Source organism: Xiphias gladius, chromosome 21, assembly GCF_016859285.1.
Source record: "Xiphias gladius isolate SHS-SW01 ecotype Sanya breed wild chromosome 21, ASM1685928v1, whole genome shotgun sequence".
Classification (NCBI taxonomy): Eukaryota; Metazoa; Chordata; class Actinopteri; order Istiophoriformes; family Xiphiidae; genus Xiphias; species Xiphias gladius.
In genome coordinates this window covers 25,911,231-25,930,741 of record NC_053420.1, presented here as the reverse complement: position 1 = coordinate 25,930,741, position 19,511 = coordinate 25,911,231, and the positions used below count along the sequence as shown (strand labels likewise).

The 19,511-nt window shown below is 40.6% G+C and overlaps 1 protein-coding gene across 1 annotated transcript; it reads right to left on the bottom strand.

Annotated features, from left to right (window-relative positions):
• Positions 1-534: 534 nt before the first annotated feature.
• mst1rb (macrophage stimulating 1 receptor b) lies at positions 535-19,497 on the bottom strand. The gene is made up of 21 exons (XM_040116141.1): positions 19,392-19,497; positions 14,283-15,589; positions 11,428-11,604; positions 11,194-11,316; positions 9,911-10,081; positions 9,594-9,754; positions 7,963-8,098; positions 7,686-7,822; positions 7,140-7,319; positions 6,763-6,862; positions 6,459-6,677; positions 6,181-6,327; positions 5,601-5,754; positions 5,327-5,416; positions 4,987-5,199; positions 4,781-4,861; positions 4,388-4,569; positions 4,152-4,261; positions 3,821-3,986; positions 2,929-3,065; positions 535-1,755 (listed from the first exon to the last, which is right to left on the bottom strand). The coding sequence occupies exons 2-21, from the start codon at positions 15,486-15,488 to the stop codon at positions 1,524-1,526; spliced, it is 4,122 nt and encodes a 1,373-aa protein (XP_039972075.1). The 5' UTR covers positions 15,489-15,589; positions 19,392-19,497; the 3' UTR covers positions 535-1,523.
• Positions 19,498-19,511: the final 14 nt, after the last annotated feature.

The following is a 19,511-nucleotide window of genomic DNA, read 5'->3' as shown; positions in this document are numbered from 1 at the left end:
GACTTTTGTTCTTGGCAGCATGGAAAAAGAGAAAACTTTATGATGTTTATTTCCCTCTGGTTTTATTTGACTCCGGTTTTGTTGTGGGGGAAGTGTGCTCGATGTGTGTGACGTTTGTTTACACACAGTTGCTACTGTATGTTGGTGAGACTTTTGTTTGGTATATTGGTGAGATTGACAGACTGTTTGTCTATGTTGGCTGTTCCTTCAGCTCATTTAATTGCAATTGCAGTTATTTGCTCCTGCCAACTGTCTGAACGCAGAACCAATGAAAAAGAAGAAAAGAGAGATGCATCCATGTTGCTGGGAACATCCTCAGGAGCAGATCAGTGGCAATGCAGAGAACTTTTAACAAACGCTGCCCTCTAGTGGAGAACCTCAACAAAGATGAGTGAGCTCCGTTACTTTGCACAGCAGCTACAAAAAAAAAAAAGTTTGACCATGCAACATAAATTGACGGCAAATGGCGGACTTTGCACAACTTCTCATATTTACTCAAAGTCCATAGCATGAGAACAAATCTATAAACAAATAAATATTTTAATTTATTACACTATCGCAAAGACATTGTGTCAGAAACACACGCAACAGAGTGATTTCAGATTTGTTTCAGGACCTTGAGTTCGAAACTTTGCCTTACAGAAGTATGATACAATATACAGAACAATCACTATACTGCAAAAGAATTAAGCAAATATGGGGCACAGTACACTGTGTTGTAGGTGGTTAAAAAAAAAGCTAATGTGCCACTGAATTTCACAGATTTTACTTCATCATAGCTCTGCTTTTTGAGACTCCTCTCCTCAATAATGTAACCAACACTTTTAGCCATGGACATGGAAGATCTGACTCTACATTCATAATATCTACATTAATGCTAGCTGGGTGAGAAAAAAAACAACAACATCTGAAAAAGACTCCTGTAGTGTAGGAACAGGTCAGTTCTGCAATGAGTACAATTCGTTTCACTACTTAGCCTTGGTCAGTGCCTTTATTTGCACAATACTTAAGTGTTTGAAAACCCGTACTTTGCTTGATCTGAACTGACTCTGTTTTATTTACCATTGTCAGCTAGATAGCTAACCTGCAGGCTAACTGAACTGATTTAGTGTAATGCTAATTAGCTTCTAATGGGTAACAAGTGTTAACAAGACTTGTTTTGTTTGACTAGCTAACAAGCTAGTGCTACAAAAGTGATTACATGTATGATGATATTATCTGTTACCATTGAAAAATAACACAAAAACTAAATGTCTGTTAAATACTTTTAGTTTTCATGGCCAAGTGCTGTTTACAGTTAATTGTTGACAGAGTAACGAACCTCCAATATGGCTGCCTAAGTGTGTGCTAAGTCAGCTGAAACCATCTTACTACCACTTTCATACGCACATACAGTAGGCAGTATCTCTGTTTCACATGCTTTGTGGTAAAACACAACGCTGTGACCTAGCAGAGGTTTTTTTGTGCTCTTGCTGTTAGCACCAGTACTGGTTTAAAGTCGAGTGAGGGGGAGGAGGAGTGGATCAGGAGGAGACTGAGGCTGAGTCTTCAACATCTGTGGAGTCATATTCATCAGCAGACTCTGTGAGGGCTGGGTAGGGCCGCGGCTGGTCCAGGTTGACGTAGGTGACATTCAGACTGATGTAGTGTTCTCCCTCCAGGCCCGACAAAATGTTGGAGACGGCCGACACTAACGTAGCGAAGCCTGGCCTCAGCTCTGGCTCAGGGTCCCAGCACTGGAGCATTATGCTATACCTGGAGAACATGGACAGTCTGAGTGAAGAGCAAATGGCCAACTTTGTCACTATATTACAGGCTAGCACACATTTTTTTAACTCTTCATGCCAAATTATAACATTCTATAACGACTTTCATAATTAGTTACTGTGTTAAAATGATGAGATTCCTGACTTCATTTACTTTATAAACAAAATACTTTGTGTCCTGTTTCAGCCATTTTAAGCTGGAGCTCGCCACTCGGGGTGTTTTTGATCTGTCTGAAGGCTACTGGTTTCCTAAGATACTAAAAGTCGGGCACATAACCTGCATTAAAAAGTGAATTTTCTTTTTTACACTACTTTTGGTACAGATTAAACAAACAAGATATAACCTGTTATTTAGTGAGATTTAGAGGTGCTGGTGGGCAGATTTTGTGTCCTATGCCAGGCTAGCAGTTTCCCCACATTTACAGCCTTTATGGTGAGCTAAGCTAACTGGCTACTGGCTCAATCACCTAACGCTTGGCAATAAATTGAATGAGCTGATTTCCAGAAATGTCAAACTATTCGTCTAACTCCTTTAATTGTTCTACGTGGGCCCCTTTTTGACACTTCCATGAGCCCTTAACCTACGTTGGATGGGATGTGAGACAAGGCCTCAGTGGACAAGGTGTATGAATGGTTGATTTATTCTCCATCACTCTTTAAGTTATTGAGCAAAAGGGATTTATCATTAAAACAGCAAAAACATGTCAGCCTTTCCTTGTGCAGTCACACCAGCGTGTGTGTGTGTGTGTGTGTGTGTGTGTGTGTGTGTGTGTGTGTGTGTGTGTGTGTGTGTGTGTCTGTGTGTGTGCTTGTGTGAATGAGAGAAGTAATCTTCGATGTGTTTGGCAGACATACACATTAACTCCCAAACAGCATTGCTTAACCATGTTGGAATACCAACTAGTGGACAATTTACGGTTTTCACACTACTGAGTGACCATTCGAACATCTTGTTTTTACTTCTTGGACTTTGTGCCAGTACTTTTTTTCTTCTGCCTTATAAATCTGTGTCAGTGTTATCTAGTGTAGTGTGGTAATGATGCAGCCCTTAATTCTGGGAAGTTATACAGTTGCTTTATCCAAACTAAACAACACCATTAAATTTTAAATACAGTTATTCTTCAGACTGATCAAAAAGGTGACCAATATTCCTGCTACTTACAGAGGGTCAGGGCAGTACTGCGGCTGGGGAAGCCTCCTGCCCTTAAGTAAGTAATGTGTTATGTCATAAGGGTCGACCTCTGGGTAGGGGCTCGCTCCTCTGGTCAGCATCTCCCACATCAGCACACCAAAGGACCACTGAAAAGGATGAGAGGCGAAACTTATCCAGCAAGTACCAGCACACAGGTGCAGGCCTGAACTACCATTCAGTAGCTGTTGACTGGTGTGTCCCTGTGTTAGGATCTTGCTCATATTTAAACAAAAGTTTTAAAATGCTATATGTGAGTTTAAAGGTGTTATATGGAAAAACTTCACCCTGCTTAGTATCACCCTGCAAAAGGAGCGAGAAAAATAGTACAGCTTTGTACACACACAATAGGGCCCCTAATGAGGCTGGCTAACGTTGAGTTGAAAATGTGCCGTTGGGATGGTGAAACTGGAACAAATTTGTGAAACAATAATGTTTCCTGTATTGTACCTTTAAACCAAGATAGAAAATTTAGTGCAAAATAAAATCAAGAGGCAAACAAGTGGAGCTTTATTTCTGTCACTTTTTGGCTTATGACCCCTTATTATAAATTCATGTCTATTCGGAACCTCTTGGCATTACATAAGTCTACTGTTCAGTTGAACCAAAAAGTTATTTTTTCTTTTTTATTTGAGTAATGCTATATATTAAAATGGTAATGAATTGATGTTAAAAGGCAACACGTACTTTAACACCTCAAACATTGCTGAACTTTTGGGAAATTGACAAATACTTAGTCCCTTTACAGATAATACGAATTTTCACAATCTTACCTACAAAACAAATGTCCCATGCATTTAATATTGATTCCCATCCATTCTGTATGTTCTTTAGAACTAACAAAAAAAAATCTTTATTTGCTCACCACATCTGACTTGGAGGTGAATTTCTGGGTCTGCAGACTCTCAATAGCCATCCACTTGACAGGCAGCTTAGCCTTCCTGTGGTCCTGAACACTGTAGTATTCCTTATCAAAAACATCTCTGGCCATGCCAAAGTCTGCCACCTTCACTGTATATGACTCGTCCAGCCTAAAGATGGAAAAAGTAAGTGGATATCTTTGTTGCAAAACATAAGTACTGTGATTCAACCAACCCAAAATATTTTGTACCATGAAACATCACCCAACACTAAAACAAAGAGCACTTTAGGCCTAATGACACTGAATAAGTTCTCTGTATATCTCAGTGACTCACATGCAGTTGCGTGCTGCAAGATCTCTGTGCACAAACTTCTTCTGAGCCAAATACTCCATCCCTTTGGCAACCTGAAGCCCGAAGCCAATCAGATCCTTTACAGTGGGGTTCTAAACAAATCCCACAAATACAGACCAAAAACACTGAATTAAAACAGTTGTAAATGTTACATAGTTTGCTAGGTAGTAAACAGATGGTTGTACATAAAACATATGATCAATTTTCACTGCTTTAACCCTCTTCTCGCAGCGTATGAAGTGCCGCAGGTCCCCGTGTTTCATGTACGGCAACACCACTAGAGGGAGCCCTTCGTGCGGCAGGAGGATGCCCAGCAGAGAAAGGACATTGCTGTGGTGGAAACCCTTCATTATGATACCTTCCTTCAGAAACTGCTCCACCTCCTCAACATCTGTTATTCCTGATGACACACACACCCACAGAAACATTATGGACTCAGATCTAAAGGAAGAGAGAAACTGAAAACAAAATTTTGAAAAGCTTCTTTTAAAGGAACTCAAAAAATATCTTAGATCCTGTGGCAATTTCTTCAACTACAGAGGAAGTAAAGAGACTTTCTGGTGCATTCCTAAGCCATATAAATCGACTCTAAAGAAGCCGTTATCACTCACTGTTCAAAGACTTGACAGCACAGTGGATTTCTCTGTTGTTGTGGTCTGTGAAGTAGCCATGATAGACAGTGCCAAAATGACCTGCAGGAAAAACAACAAAGAACGAAAGACAGAGGACTACTGATGCCCCTCCAAAATATGATATAGCTTTCACAAGGCTCCATAGCAAGCTTTTCATTGCAGACAAAGACAGACAAATTTCTTACCCTTGCCTATGATCCGATGGTGCTGCACAATAAGCATCTCAGCAGGAATAAGAACATCCTTCACCTCCTCCAGCAGCTCTGGCCTGAAACTGGAGATGGAGATTTTTTCCGGAGGCATGAGCGGAGTGAGGGTCGGATCTATGCTGCCTGCAGCATAGGCGTGGCTGGGGAACACCACCGGGCCCACCAAGGGGGTGGGAGGACTCAGGGATACTACTCGTAAAAGTCCAGGGAGAGGGTTTTATCAATGACAATTACAAAGGAATGTGATTCAGAAGCAAATTAGCTATACAGAATAGCCCAACAGTGTAGTATGATAGGTGCTTAGCTAGACAGTCACCTCCCCTGTAGTCCCCAGCAGGTGACAGCTCCACATTATTTGTTCGAGAGTGGTTAGCACTGTGGGCCAAACGGGTCTCTACCATGGCGGCTGAAAAACATTTCACAACACTTATAATCATCAACCCTAGAGGAAGAACACACGTACATGGTACGCAACACTAGGGATGTTCTAGTTGAAAGATTTGTGTAATTCATCCCAAATTCCCATCCACAGCCGGTACCAGATGTACAAACAGGTCTCATCAATTTCCACATAAAAGAAAGGAGCCCACCTTTCTTCTTCTTCCTCAAGTGTTTCATAACAACAAAGGCCAGCACAGCTCCAGCCACCAGAGCCGCCAGGATCCCCAAAACAATCCCCACCATGTAGTGGTTACTCACTCTCACCACTGTGCCAACATTATGGACCTGCCCATTGATGGAGATCTGGAGAACAGAGTCCATCATAAACTGTGAATACCATCATTATGCAATATGAGACTTTTTCTTGTAACTGGCCATCTGGGAAAGCATGAACTTGTAAATTTCAAGCTGTTTAATTCTGACTGGCTGTGTTTTCTGTCACACATCGACCACTTTAGAACTCTGACGTCTGTTTGTGAAAGCAGATGGCTAACTGCCAAAAAATTCAAATTCAAAAAATTATTTACCATTATTATATTTATTTGTTTTGACTATGATTTGACCATCCTATCTCATGGCTGCTTGACAATTTAGTTGCAAAATGTACAGGTAGTGATCACTGGCCAAGCAGGGGGACCATATGACATGCATGACTGGGGCCACCTGTTAGATGTTGCATCCAGATAAGTCAGTCAGTTAATCTTCATCTAGACCACCAGCCTGACTAACCTTCACTGGAATTCCCTCACTGGGGATGGTCATGTTTTTAGGGATCCTGCAGGTGATCTCATTATCCAGGACTTTAGCATCACAATCAACGCCTGCCACTGTCATTGTGATGGTCATACAGGAGCTCACCAGGTTCAGCTTTTGGTGCTGTGGACAGAGAGGTCAAATCAAGACATGAGATATAAAATCAGTTATTTAAAAATCTGTAATAAATATTACAAATTCACACGTATTTTGTCATGAATTCAAATGCAAATACTCTCAGAGCTATCTCTTACATGTAGTGACACTTCATCAAACCCAGAGTACAAACTCAGCACGTGTCCTTCTGTTTCAAAAGGTATGGGCTCGCCGTAGGGGTGGTAGGAGAACTCTTTGTTCCAAAGTCCCAACGCTCCGTCCATGTCAAACGAGAGCACTCCCTCCTCTGTCTCATCCCTGTGGAACATAGGAGTGATACACTCCATCCTTGTGGGCAACGATTTGCCAATGCACTCCTGAAACCAAACAGTCGGGTAATTCTAAAACTCTACACTGATTAAAAAATTATTTTTCTTTTGTAAATTACAATGAACAATGTACCCTTGTCACAGGTTTTAGGTGGCTCTCATTGGGTTTAAAGCGGATGATGGTGCGATAAACAGAATCCAGGTTCTCCCCTTCAATTACAATCTTTGACCCCCTACAGTTGAGACAAATGTCAGAGACGGTTACATATTCATCATCATTCATCATGGGCAAAGGAAATAATTTCCTCCAACAACTGAGTATGTCACATGTTAGGAAAAAATGAGAATGTGTAATGTAAATACAGTATTTATCCAAATATAGTTCCTTTGTCTTGATAAAATGCATTGAATTCCAGATCAAAATCAAACTAAATTAATCACCAATGTCACTGTAGAATAAAAGAGAGGACAACACACAAGCTGTTTGTGCTGGAGGTCTCGCTGGCCTACCTGTCAAAGCTACAGTCAGGCAGGACAGCTGTAATCTTTGGCTTTTCTTTGTAGTAAAACACCTTTGTGGTGAGGACAGGAGACTTGTCAATGAAAACACTCAGAGGAACATCCCTCACCTCTGAGATGGGCTGGGACAGACAGATGATGGAAGACACATTGCCTTTAGGCTTTGTGACTCTGGAGAGAGACAGAGGTATGTCAATTACATGCCATAACAGATAAACTGTAGTAGATCAAAAAGCTTCATGCCTTTAAGTATATTTTGCATGTTCAGTAAGATAACATTTACAGAAGGAAAAAATTCAGATCTGGGTCAATCTTTGGATGCAAAGACCGGTATTTTCCCAAACCATAATTATTCTACACGTAAATTGGAACATGTTTGCTTAATAGGTCATGGCAATAAAAATGTTCTAAGCAGCAACTCATCTTCCTAATCTCTACAGAGTAGGGGAAGTACACAAGGCTGTATGCAAACAGTTTGCTTAAAAAGAATTTTAGGGTAAGTTTTATGAAAAAAGATGAGGAAATGTATATCCAGACCTCTTTATGGGACAGAGCACGTCATTGAGAGTGACTTTCCTGGTCTTCCCAGCATCCAAGTGAGGTCCAGTCACTGTGATGAGTGTGCCCCCAACACGAGGTCCAAAGTTGGGCTGGATATCTGTGATGTTGGGAATCTGGAGCGACAGTTAATCAGAGTATTTTGATTAAAAAAAAAGTTTGAGGAAAAAGTGGTTTTGACACTCAGTGGATGAAATGAACAATACTTTCAGCTTGTGATGTTGTAATGATCATGATATAAAATAGCTAAGATTACCACAAATGTGAACCCTGGCATTTCTGCCTTCCCGTCAATAGAGTAGCGTCCCTCCACCTTGCCCTCATGCACTTCCACTGTAATGTTGACTGGTTTGGACAGCTCAGTGGCCCCAGAGCGAATCTTACACACCAGGCTAAAGAGCAGCGCAAAAAAACACTGGTGTCAGCATGTCTATGGCAAATACAGTTACCGCAACACCAGTGCAATTAAATTTCACGGTGGATTAAAATTGGTGGACTTTAAACAACGGTGGGAGACACAAAAATAGCATTTGGTTACTTTTGCCGCTAAAATGCAGCTATCAAGTTAAATCAATCCACTGCTTATGAATGAGGTTGTCACTATAGAATAGAAGAAAAAAGTCTGCTCTTACATGTCTTGGCACTTTTTAGCAAGGATAGCCACATAATTTGACTTTGTCTGAAAATAATGATGGTAACATCAGTCTCAGCTGTACTTTTGTGTTCATTGCTAATTATTATGCTTATACGCTAAACTAAGATCTTGTAAACATATATGTAAAATTGAAAAATGGTACAAATGAACACTTTATTTTATGGTTCCTGTATTTTCAGTTAATTTCTCGGAAACATTCCTCATAGCATCCCTAAAAATTAGCTGGAATGGTATGTAAATTACTAGGATATTTCCATGAAAGGTCTACACAATTTGGTACCACTTATAAGGGAAATAGAGAACGTATTGCTCACTACAGGTATTAAGTACTATAATATCATTATATTCAAGTTTTCATGAAAAAAAAAACTAGGTTATGACTTAATAGTTAAGTTAAAAATAATTGTTGAGTTTCCTAGAAAGACTAACAAAAAATTTTAATTTTGATTCTTCATGACTTTGAACTGCAGTACTTTATAGATAATTTTAAGCTGCATATTGGTTGAATTGCATGCAAGTGTTTGAGTTTCTCTGTTGGTCGTTGCTCTTCCAAAACGAATTGGTGAAAACAGTTTCTGTTGCGTCATCAGGGTGGTGTTTAACGGCAGTGTTGCCGACTTAGCGCCTATAGCTGGTAATAGCTGGTAAAGTACAGGACCCGTGAAATAAACCAAATTAACTGCTAAACATGAGCATGTTAGCATTGTCATTGTCATGGTCATTATGAGAGTATTAGCATGCTGACATAAGCATTTAGCTCAAAACACTGCTGTACCTAAGCAAAGCCACACAGAGCCGCTAGCATGGCTGTAGATTTTTAGTCTTGTTTACACGTTAGTTACGTAGCCTGGAAAATGTTAACTACATGCTGTTAGCATTGAGATATTTTGACACCATCTGTAATAAAGTATCATAGGGCACACACCACGTTTTGGTCGGTCCATTAAAGTCTAGATTCATTACTTTGAACTAAATATCAACTGTCAGATGTTGTGAAGGAGTTTAAGATACCAATTTCTCCACAAACAACAGCCTCAATAGACCAGATCACAGTGCAGAAAAGACATGCTCTGTTTTTCTCACTTTCGCGGAGGGCTTCTGGAAAAGAAAATACAGGCCTTTAATTTTCTTTTTCAAGCAAAAGAAAATCCTAAGGGTGGATTTTCCAAAAAATGACTATCGTATGAACAGACTTAACTTGGAAACAGAGCAAGTCCTGGATGGTAACTCACTGTGTGTTGTTGCTTTTGACCGGAAGCACAGTACAGGCGGTCTGTCCCAGTCGGACCTGGTGGGTTCTAGAGGTGATGGCAGGTCTTACGGGCGATTGGAACTCCCATCCACACACCGTTACCTCTGTTTGACCATCAGGAGGAGCAGTCCGTGGAAAGAACTGCGTCAATAAAGCAGAATATAAACCGATCAGCCACAACATTAAAACCAGCTACCAGTTTGTGGCTGATCGGTGTATAGTACCAGCTTGAAATGAAATTTTTCTATAAGTTGCACAAAGAGATGTTTGTATCCTGGATTACAGAACAAACCTCACCCCAGTGATCCCAGGTGGGCAGGATTCATTCCTCCAGGAACTGTGACACTCACTCTCCCAGGAGCACACTCCAGAGCACCAACCACAGCCCATAAACTTAGGGGCTGTCAGACACATGGCGCAAGTCAGGAAGTGTTGACAGCCCGGCCCTCTCTGGGGCACCTGAATCATCTGGAACAGAGATAACCATTTTTAAGGTCACATATTCAAGAAAGATCACCAGCTGCTCTGCTATTTCATATTAATGTGGCTATTTATATATGATAGATGGTGATACTGGAGTCTTGCCCATTCGCAATTTACTTCTTGCCTTCCCATCCCTGTCGCATTTGTCATTGCTGGTAATCATACACATGATAACATTCAAAACAACTGTAAGGTGATAATGTAAATTGTACAAAGGGATTCTCACATAGTGGCATGTGAGCCAATAAATAAAATTTAAAATTTTCAGAAATTTAGATGCAAGAAAAGAAATATGCAGCTCTTTTAAATCCTGTTGTAAAGCCTGAATTTGCTACTTAATAATTGATTCTTTCAATGCAGACGGAAACACGTAAACTGATATTGGGCCTCATTCAGCATCAGGCTGTCTAACAACTGCCATGGATAGCTCCTGGTGTTGAACTGAGGTCTAATAAACTTATGTGATTACTAACAGATGAATAGTAAAACTATTTAATTTCAAATTAAACTATGTTTTATCGCTTTAATCCAGACACCACAGCATTATGAGATATTATACTGATGCCTGCTTGATTACGCATTAACCAGACATCTTTCAACCTATTTTTTATTAACCACTGTTTATCTGCACAGCTTTGAAGGATTTTAAGAAAAGGTGTTCCATTTTCTGGGAGGGAATGCTTTGACTGTAGCCTTGCTTAACCAGAATCCTGAAAAGATGATAAAATCGCTGTGCCCTGGAGTTTTCAGAAGAGCTTCATTTTCCTGTTGTGTCAAAATCTCTATCACAGAACGTTATTGGTCCTTACATCCCACAGGAGTACCGTGAGATCCATGTTATTACTGATCAAGTGCCAGCCTCTCTTATCCACTCTGCCCCAAACTACGAGTAGCATGAAGTTTATCGATTTTCTTTTGCCACTTATTCATTCTCAGGGTCATGGGGGTCTCACCAGATCCCAGAATGTAGGCAGGAAAGCACCCTCTCTAGAGCATCACAGGGTCATAGAGGGGCAATCGGTCACACTGCCAACTCATTTGTCACTGTAATGTAACCTGACCTGCATGTCTTTGATCTCTTGGGATTGCTGCCGTACCTTGTCTCCAACCACGAAAAGAAGATACTCTGATGAGTAAACAGCAGCAATGGACGAGACTCTCTGGTTCTCCTCCAAAGAGTAATTGGCAAAAATAATAGGACTGGATCTTGTCAACACAAGCTGCCAACACAGACACAACTGATTATTATTAGTAGCGGATCATACACAATTGTAAAGTGAAGACTGATACCAAAAATAGAACTCATACATTTTTTAAATCTTGCTGTATACCTGTAGCAGGCGTCCAGTCGAAGTGCCAATATGGGCTACAGTCTTGTTCTCTATGGTTGTGACCAGCAGAGACGTGAGCAGGACATTAGTCATCTGCCTGTTGAAGAGGTCCACTCTGTAGTAGGGCTTTGACACCATGGTAGGATGGTCTCTGCATGTGGCGTTGTTCTCCATGCTCTGGTACCAAGGCCACAGGCAGCAAAAGGACAAGGAAATTAAATAATGAGGAGAAGAAAGTTGAGGCAGAAAAGATAATCAACATTGTTTAAACTAGTATTATTATACTTCTTTTAACTAGGTTGACAGTAATGTCTACAAGAGGTGGCTAGGCCTTCAGATACAGTAAAGCAGACAGAAGACTGAGGAGTATGATTTCCTGTAATGCTGTTGTTTCAGCGTATCGAAAATTCTGTAATGTGCAAGGTAAAAAAAAAATAAACATAATTTATATCATGCATCTAAGTTTATTCTTGACCTTTGAAATCCGAACTCAAGGTCTCAAGTAGTAGACAAAACAATCCCATCTAAAATCCATTTATTAGGTTTTTCCAAAGCTTTCAACTATATTACACAGTCTTCAGAAGCGGATGAAGTTCGCCTTGTTGTAATGAAGATGGATCTTTAGGAAAGAGCTAGTAAGGGTTTTGTCAAATAAGGTCAAGAATGAACTTCCATGCTTCACATAACTTACTTGTCAACACAGACATCATAGAAGTGCTATGGATGAAATCCTAACAGCTACTGAGTTCACTTGTTGGCAGATCCACCTTCAGGACAACTGAGCAAACTCCATGTGCAGCTGAAAGTCATGTCAAAATTCCAGCATCCAATCTCATTTATAAGGCATCTCAAACTATTGCTCAACTAATTCCAGATAACACAGTAATAGTTACAGACAGGACATGTTAGGAGCTGCACTGGTCACCAGGATAACCACGAGGAACAAACTCAGTGGCAAATCAGAAGCACAAAGTTAATCTGTTATGATAATAAGATCATTTCATAATTTAAGAAGCCCTTGGCAGATGATTGCCTTGTAACTATAGACACAGAGCAGGGTAGATCACTGTTTGATTTAAGACAGTCTTCATGTAAACACCGGCTTTTATCCATAAAGCCAAGATTTAAAACCAAAGAAACAACACTTTATACTCAGTTACTTGTCAGAAAATCCAATCCAATGAACCTCCAATGTCTAAATAATTTGATTCCGTATTCAAAATATTAGTATTTATCAGGCAGAGACGAAGTTATTGGCAGTACAGGCGTTTTGATCTGCTGAGGAATGGAAGAACCAGGACTTCAGATTGTTGGACAATTCCACTAACAGGTTACTCAACACTTAGACCTGCAGCCAAAAGCAACAAAACAGCAAATGCCTCGGAAACAGAGGTCCCTAGTCCAAGTAGAAAGAACTACTCTGAAGGAAAATAGAGGAAACAGCCCCTAAAACAGATAGTGTTCTGCCAAACTTTATAAAAAATGCTTAGCTTATTTCAACTAGCCCCAAATCTTCATCAACTGCGAATGTAACTGCTGAAATAAAAATGGTGTTCATCACTTAGTTTTTATTGTTCTTACCTGACCTCGCCGTATTGTGTCTTAGTCACAGCATCTGTTTTCTTATCAAAAGTCTAAAGACACAAAACCAAACTATGAAATCATAGCTGCAACTTCAACACCAGCTTCTCAATTCTGGGAAATTATGGGGTCATACTTTCCAGATGATGTGCACGTTCTCAACCTGGAATCTGATTTACAGTTAGTAAATAGGGAATAGGAGGTCTTACTGCAGGCCTCCTACTGCCCAACTCTCACTCAAGCAGCCGAAAGGTGGCTAACTCACCATAACAAAAAGAATATTATGAGAAATATGTATGGGTTAGGGAAATACATAGCAGTTTTCCCCATAAAATTAACACAAGAAAGCACATATAAAAACTTAAATCCAGATGTATACTATGGCATTAAAAGCATACTGAGTACACTCACACAAGGAAGAAATGAGGCCAACTTTGTTTGACTGGTGTGGGATGAACTCTTGAGTTATTTAAAATATCCTCTTCCTCTCTGACCCAAGAAATTCATTCAACTGATGCAGAAAACAAGTCATAACGGCAGCTGCCCTGACTTCCCCTTGGCACCTGTCCAGTTTTTCTGAATAAGGACAAGTGCAAAAGCTGACTTTTCCATAATTATTTTTCGATCCAAACAGAAATTTCCTTCAAAATCCTTAAAGTTTAATTCATATTTCTGATGATGGTGGTTTCACTCTAACCTTTCATCTTACACAATAATCCACAGACAGATTTATCTGAGAAAGCAGTGAGTCACACAAACATCATGCATCTGGAGCTATCTCTGTGCTATGATAAAACCTTTTTACATTTTGTTTTTGGTTTCATTGCTTTAGTCATGTTTGGCTCTTTCTACCGCACAATAATAGTGATCCTGCCAGTATTGTGAGCAGAGTGTTGCTCTGTTTAGGGGTTTACACGATTTCATAAATGGATACTTCTCCAAAAATAAAACACATGCCTAAGGTATACAATTTGTCATTATCATTTTGGAACAACACCATTCCTCCAGGGAAGAACTGTACATACTTATTTACTTACCTCTGGCCTTCCCCTGTTCAGGTACAGACTGGCACATGGTAATATTTTTAACACCCCTATCAATATAACTGCACCCTGAGTCAGCCAATAGTTATATACATGACTGGGTGAAGGAAATTACCTTTGGTGTTTTCTATTTTAAGTGAGTTTACATTCTGACAATTAGTAAGTTATGCTGGGAATACTCACTTTACGTACTTTGACTTTTGCTCTGTGTCAGTGAACTGATGAGCTCACCTCGTGTGGACAGCTCTCACAGGGCTGGAAATGGCAGAGTCCTCTAGAGAGCTGCTCTGGTCCAGACTCACAGCAGTCATCCACCCCATCAACGATTGCTTTGTTCACATTGTCCATTGGGAAGGCGCACAGGGCCGAGTCATGCTCTGTGACGCCGTTGTCATCAGTAACCGCAAAAACCCCGTAGAGGATGTCATCCTCCTCCTCTGCCCCTAACTCCTCTGCAAGCTCCCTGCCTGCCTTGCCAAAATGGGCTGCCTGGACCACGTTGTACACCACATCCTTATAGGGTTCACTGGCTACATTCCTCCTCCGGCGTTTTGGTTCAAACCGACACTCCAGGATAACCTCACGATACCTCTTCATCTCCCATTCATTCCGTGGGAGGCGACCCAGACGGGTCTGAAACGGAGATGAGTCCTGATCGGGGCTCTCTCTCTGCACTGAGAGGAAGTAGACAAACTCCTGAGTGAAAAAGCTGTAGACATATTCAATATGGTACGTCCTCCGCAGGCCAGGAAGGACAGTTAAGCCACGTACATCACTGTAGAAACCATCTTCAGTGGCCAGTGGTCGACGAACTGATATAGACTTCCTGCCGTAACGCTGGGTCACACTCTCATTTACAGTGGTGGCAACAAAGAAGTAGACAGTTTGACCCTCTTCAACCATGGTGACTTTGGTTCCAAGAGGGCTTGCCACACAGTCAGGACAGTAGGCAGCAGAGTTGGAATCCTTTCTGAACAAACACTTAGAAAGAGAAGGCGGCTCTCCATTCGAGTTCAGTTGGTGGAAATAGCACACACCATACTGAGAACTTCCACATGAATATAAATACATAAAGAGAGTATCCAGCAACAAGATCTGATTGTTTGTATCTTCCAGGAAGTTGGGGTCTTTGTCAATGTCACACAAATTACATATCTGACACTCTGGGCTTCCCACCGGCCCAGTGCGGAGCTCCCACACCTTCTCCAAGCTTCTGTTCACAGCTTCGATCACATTCTGAGAGGCTACATACACCTCCTGGTAAAACGAGTTGTTGACAATGTTCTGGATGGGACCCCGGGCCTGGAAGAAGGGCATGGTGTAAACCACAGAGTAGTTGACAGGACTTGGGGCCAGTGAGCGACAGTTGGCCAAGGCAAAGGCCAGCAGAGTCTGGATCCAGACACATGTCCCCCACTGTGTGGTCCAGTGGACCATTTCCACTCCGAGGTGCACGACGGGCAACAGAACAGACAACGTGGGGTTACCTCCAGGTCTGATGTTGGGACCAAAGCATCTTAAGCACCAGCCAATGATACCTGGATTAGAGGAAATGACAGAATAGGGTAAGTCATTCAGTCATTAAGAAATTATCATCTTCAACATAAATGTGACTGAAGCCACAGTGTGAAAATTCATTTTGGAACTTGAAAGCAGTTTTGAAAAAAAATCTTAAAGAAAATGTTCAACATTTTGGAAAAGACACTTCTTTTCTTTCTTACTGAGATTTAGATGGGAAGATGAATACCACTCTCATATCTGTTTGGTTATTATGAAGCTGGAGCTAGTAGACCGTTAGCATAGCTTAGCATAAAGCCTGGACGGAACACAGCTTGTTTAATTTGTCGAAACTAACCGCCACAATTAACCGGCACCTCTAAATATCTAAAGAGCACAAACTGTAACATACTATTTTGGAGTATTAGAGATGCTGGTAACCCTTTTTTTTTTTTTTACCTTTGGAGAAAGAAGGAAGAATGCTAAAAAGCACATATCCCAAAATGTCAAACTATTCCTTCAACTAAAGTTTCACATGCTAGTTTTTTTGGAGCTTTTCATTCAACCACATCTCATGGTCTTTTTGTTAAAACATTATTTTTGAATCAAACTCCATCCACTGAGAAAAAGCAAGGCAAGGCTGAATTAACAACTGAGTGAAGCGGACAACTGCCCACAGGCCCCAGACTGGGCAGACTCCTGGGGGCCCAAAAATTTCTAAAAAATATTATTATTCACAAATTTGTTAGAAATTTTCACCACTGAAGAAGAATATTAGCTATGACAGATCCTCCATCTTGTAGCCTTATCTTGTAGATGGGCCCTGTCCCGTTTAGTTTTAAGACCTTTCCTCTTTTACTTTATATTCTGGTAGTTTGTTGTAAAGTTGTGTTTTCAAACAGCTTCCATTTTTCTGTCATTAACACTATTCCAACACAGGAAAACTGTAAGTGTACAATTATTTTCATTATCAATGCATCTGACAATAATTTTCTTACATAACTGACTGATTTTTCAGTTTATAAAAAGGCCCATCATTATTCCCAGAAGCCCAGGTGAACATATTTAAATTGTCTTTTTGACCAACAGTCAAAAATACAAAGATGTTGAGTTTACTATCATAGAAAACTGGGAAACTAGCAAAACATAATACATTCAATAAGCTGGTACCAGTGAATTTTTTGGCATTTTTGCTTAAAAAATTATTCAAACAATTAATCAATTATCAAAATTGTTGCCAATTAATTTTATGTTAATTGATTAATCAACTAATCATTTTGGTTCTGGAGTAGTGGTTGATTTCTAGGTGACTGGGGAAATAATGAAACTTCCATGTACAGTGGGGGTCAGTAGGGCCCCGACAAAAGATTTTGCCAAAAAGATTTTGTGCAAATAATGCACAGTCTTACGTAGCATCATGAAGAAACTTAAAAATCAGTATCAATCTGCTTAATTATGCTCTATATTGAATCCTAATAGAACTAAGGTGACAAACATCATCATCTTGGTTGAGCCAGATGATGATAAAAGTACATGTGGTCATAAAGATAAAGGCCTCCTCTGACTCTCCACAATCACTGAGAGGAGGGGTCTATATAATCAAAGAGAGATCTGTGTTGGTAGTGCACCACAGATGTAAACAGTGGATAAGACTACTTTGATTGCAAGTTGCAGCACAGGTCATTCATATCTGTCTGGTCAAGTTTATTCTTGTTAATCTGCTATCCCATTTTCTTTTCTCCAAATATGATTCATGTTCTTTTATGCAAGAGAAATGCTGGTAACAAACCAAGTTACGTCTTTGGTTCAACTTCGGTGCAACAAATTTATCAAGTAAAATTGAGCATTTTCCATAGCTCATCCAGATTGATCCCTCAACAATAACCAGCAAAATGGAACCATGTTTCAAACTCCGAGCCTTGTCTTCATCCCCAACGGACGTTTGTTTGGTGGATCATTAACTAGACACATAACAGTAAGGCTGTATTCAAAAACCCCAGGCCCCTCTACTTTGCATTCCTGTCACAACCACTACGTGCCTTTCAGGGGGAAAGATGTGCATGGACTGATGGTCATAAAACGACATGTGCCTTCTTAGGGCCCAGGTGAAGAAGAAACTGCTCATCTGCTCGTGCCAGAGAATCTCATCAACTCTGACTATTTTATTTAACAGCAGAGGAAGTTCTTTTTGACCAAATCTCTTTTAAGAAAACAGAAATTATCATTGCTTTAAGCACTCATATGGAAAAGTTTGAAGTCGAGAGTCTGGTGTCTTTACATCAATAATTTATAGATGTTGTGTTACATTTTAACATTTGCGGCTCCATGTGAAACTGAGGTTAAGGTTAGAGGACATGGGTGCACATAGTAATGGCACTGATTGACTTTGTTCATGTTCATGGTTAATAAAGCAAATGGTTGAAATTGAGTTTCCATTCATTGTGCTATTGCGCTATTTACACGCCGGTCAGCATGCAGGTTTTTACTGAGTGTATTCCCTCACGGGGGACTTAAAGGTGCAGTTATACTAAAACACCTACCTCCTTGGTTCTGTTGTCAGGACAGTATCAAACCAGCGACATTATATAAAATTCCGATTCACAATCAGCGTGTTATGTTCACACACATTTATCTTCCCTTTCCCGGCTTTCGTATTTTTATCTTGGCGTCTCATTTTTCAAATAGACAATGCAAAGTTACCCCACAACAACAATGACCAGTGGGACCACAGTGAGAGGCATGCAAACATTGTATTGGCTGCAGCATACCACAACTTCAATGGATCAGTGCCTAACTCACAGGCACTTTGACAGCAGTTGATCAGAGCAGGGAAGAGCACCCCTCTGCCATTAATCACTGCACAGATATCCAGAGAGATTTAAAGATCCAAGCTGCGGTGCAAACACAATTGAGGAAACTTATTGCCCCCCAAGGACACACTGAATTGATTCAGAGAGGCAAGCAATGGATCCCAAGCTCTTCGGTGTGGAGAGATGTTAGGTCTGCATTTATTTTATTTTGAAACACCTTTATTCCAATATTTGACTTTATTCTTCAAAAACAATCTGAGATGAATCCAAGTTGTTGAACATGGTTCAAGACCTGAATCAATTTTGTAAACATGTGGTACACAGAAGCAGCTTCCTTTTCAGCCCGTGTCTGAGCTTGCTTCTTGTCCTTCTTTATCTTTTTGGACGGAATTTTTTTTTTTTCTTTAATCTTGCGTTCACGTTCATGCTCCTGCTACACACTCTCGGAGTTGTGCTTAAAACCTCGGTGGAATCGTGCCAAAGCGTTCCAATCCACATGTAAGATGTTGTTTGACTCCAACAGCTGCACAAAACCTGAAAGGTTAGACGGGACCGCACCTTGCTCGGTGAGCTTTACGGGTGATTAGAGTCAGGCAGAGTTGTCTATTGAGTTGTAAATGTAAATGTAGCACTTCATAATATCTCTCTCACATTATAAATGTAGTAGTCAGTGAAAATGGATCCCCCACCCTTATGTTATCAGTGTTCAACACACCCTTCTCATTAATCATCACACATACACAGCGCACATCACACAATTAACGGCAGTTTCGACACCATAGCCTATCTGATAATTAACACTCTTACCAAAAACACTGAGATTGATGAGACTTTAACAGTTGTACACGGCAACACACTCGGCTGAACTCACTTACGCGCACTTGACGACATTTTAATTTCCTTTTATAGTATCACTGTATGATTCTCTTCGGCTCCAGCTGAAAGGCTTCGCACCGTCAGGAGTATAGTTCTTCCCTTATCTGTTGATAAATATCTCTGGCACGTGCAGCTGTTGATGTTACGACAAGCTTACCTGCCCAGGTTAGTCCCCGCGCTCTTCGGCCAGCTTCGGGTCCCGCTCCGACTGCGGGACGGCGCAGGGATGACCGTTCTGTCCCCAAGACAGTTTGGAAGATGGCACGAAGCAGCTGAG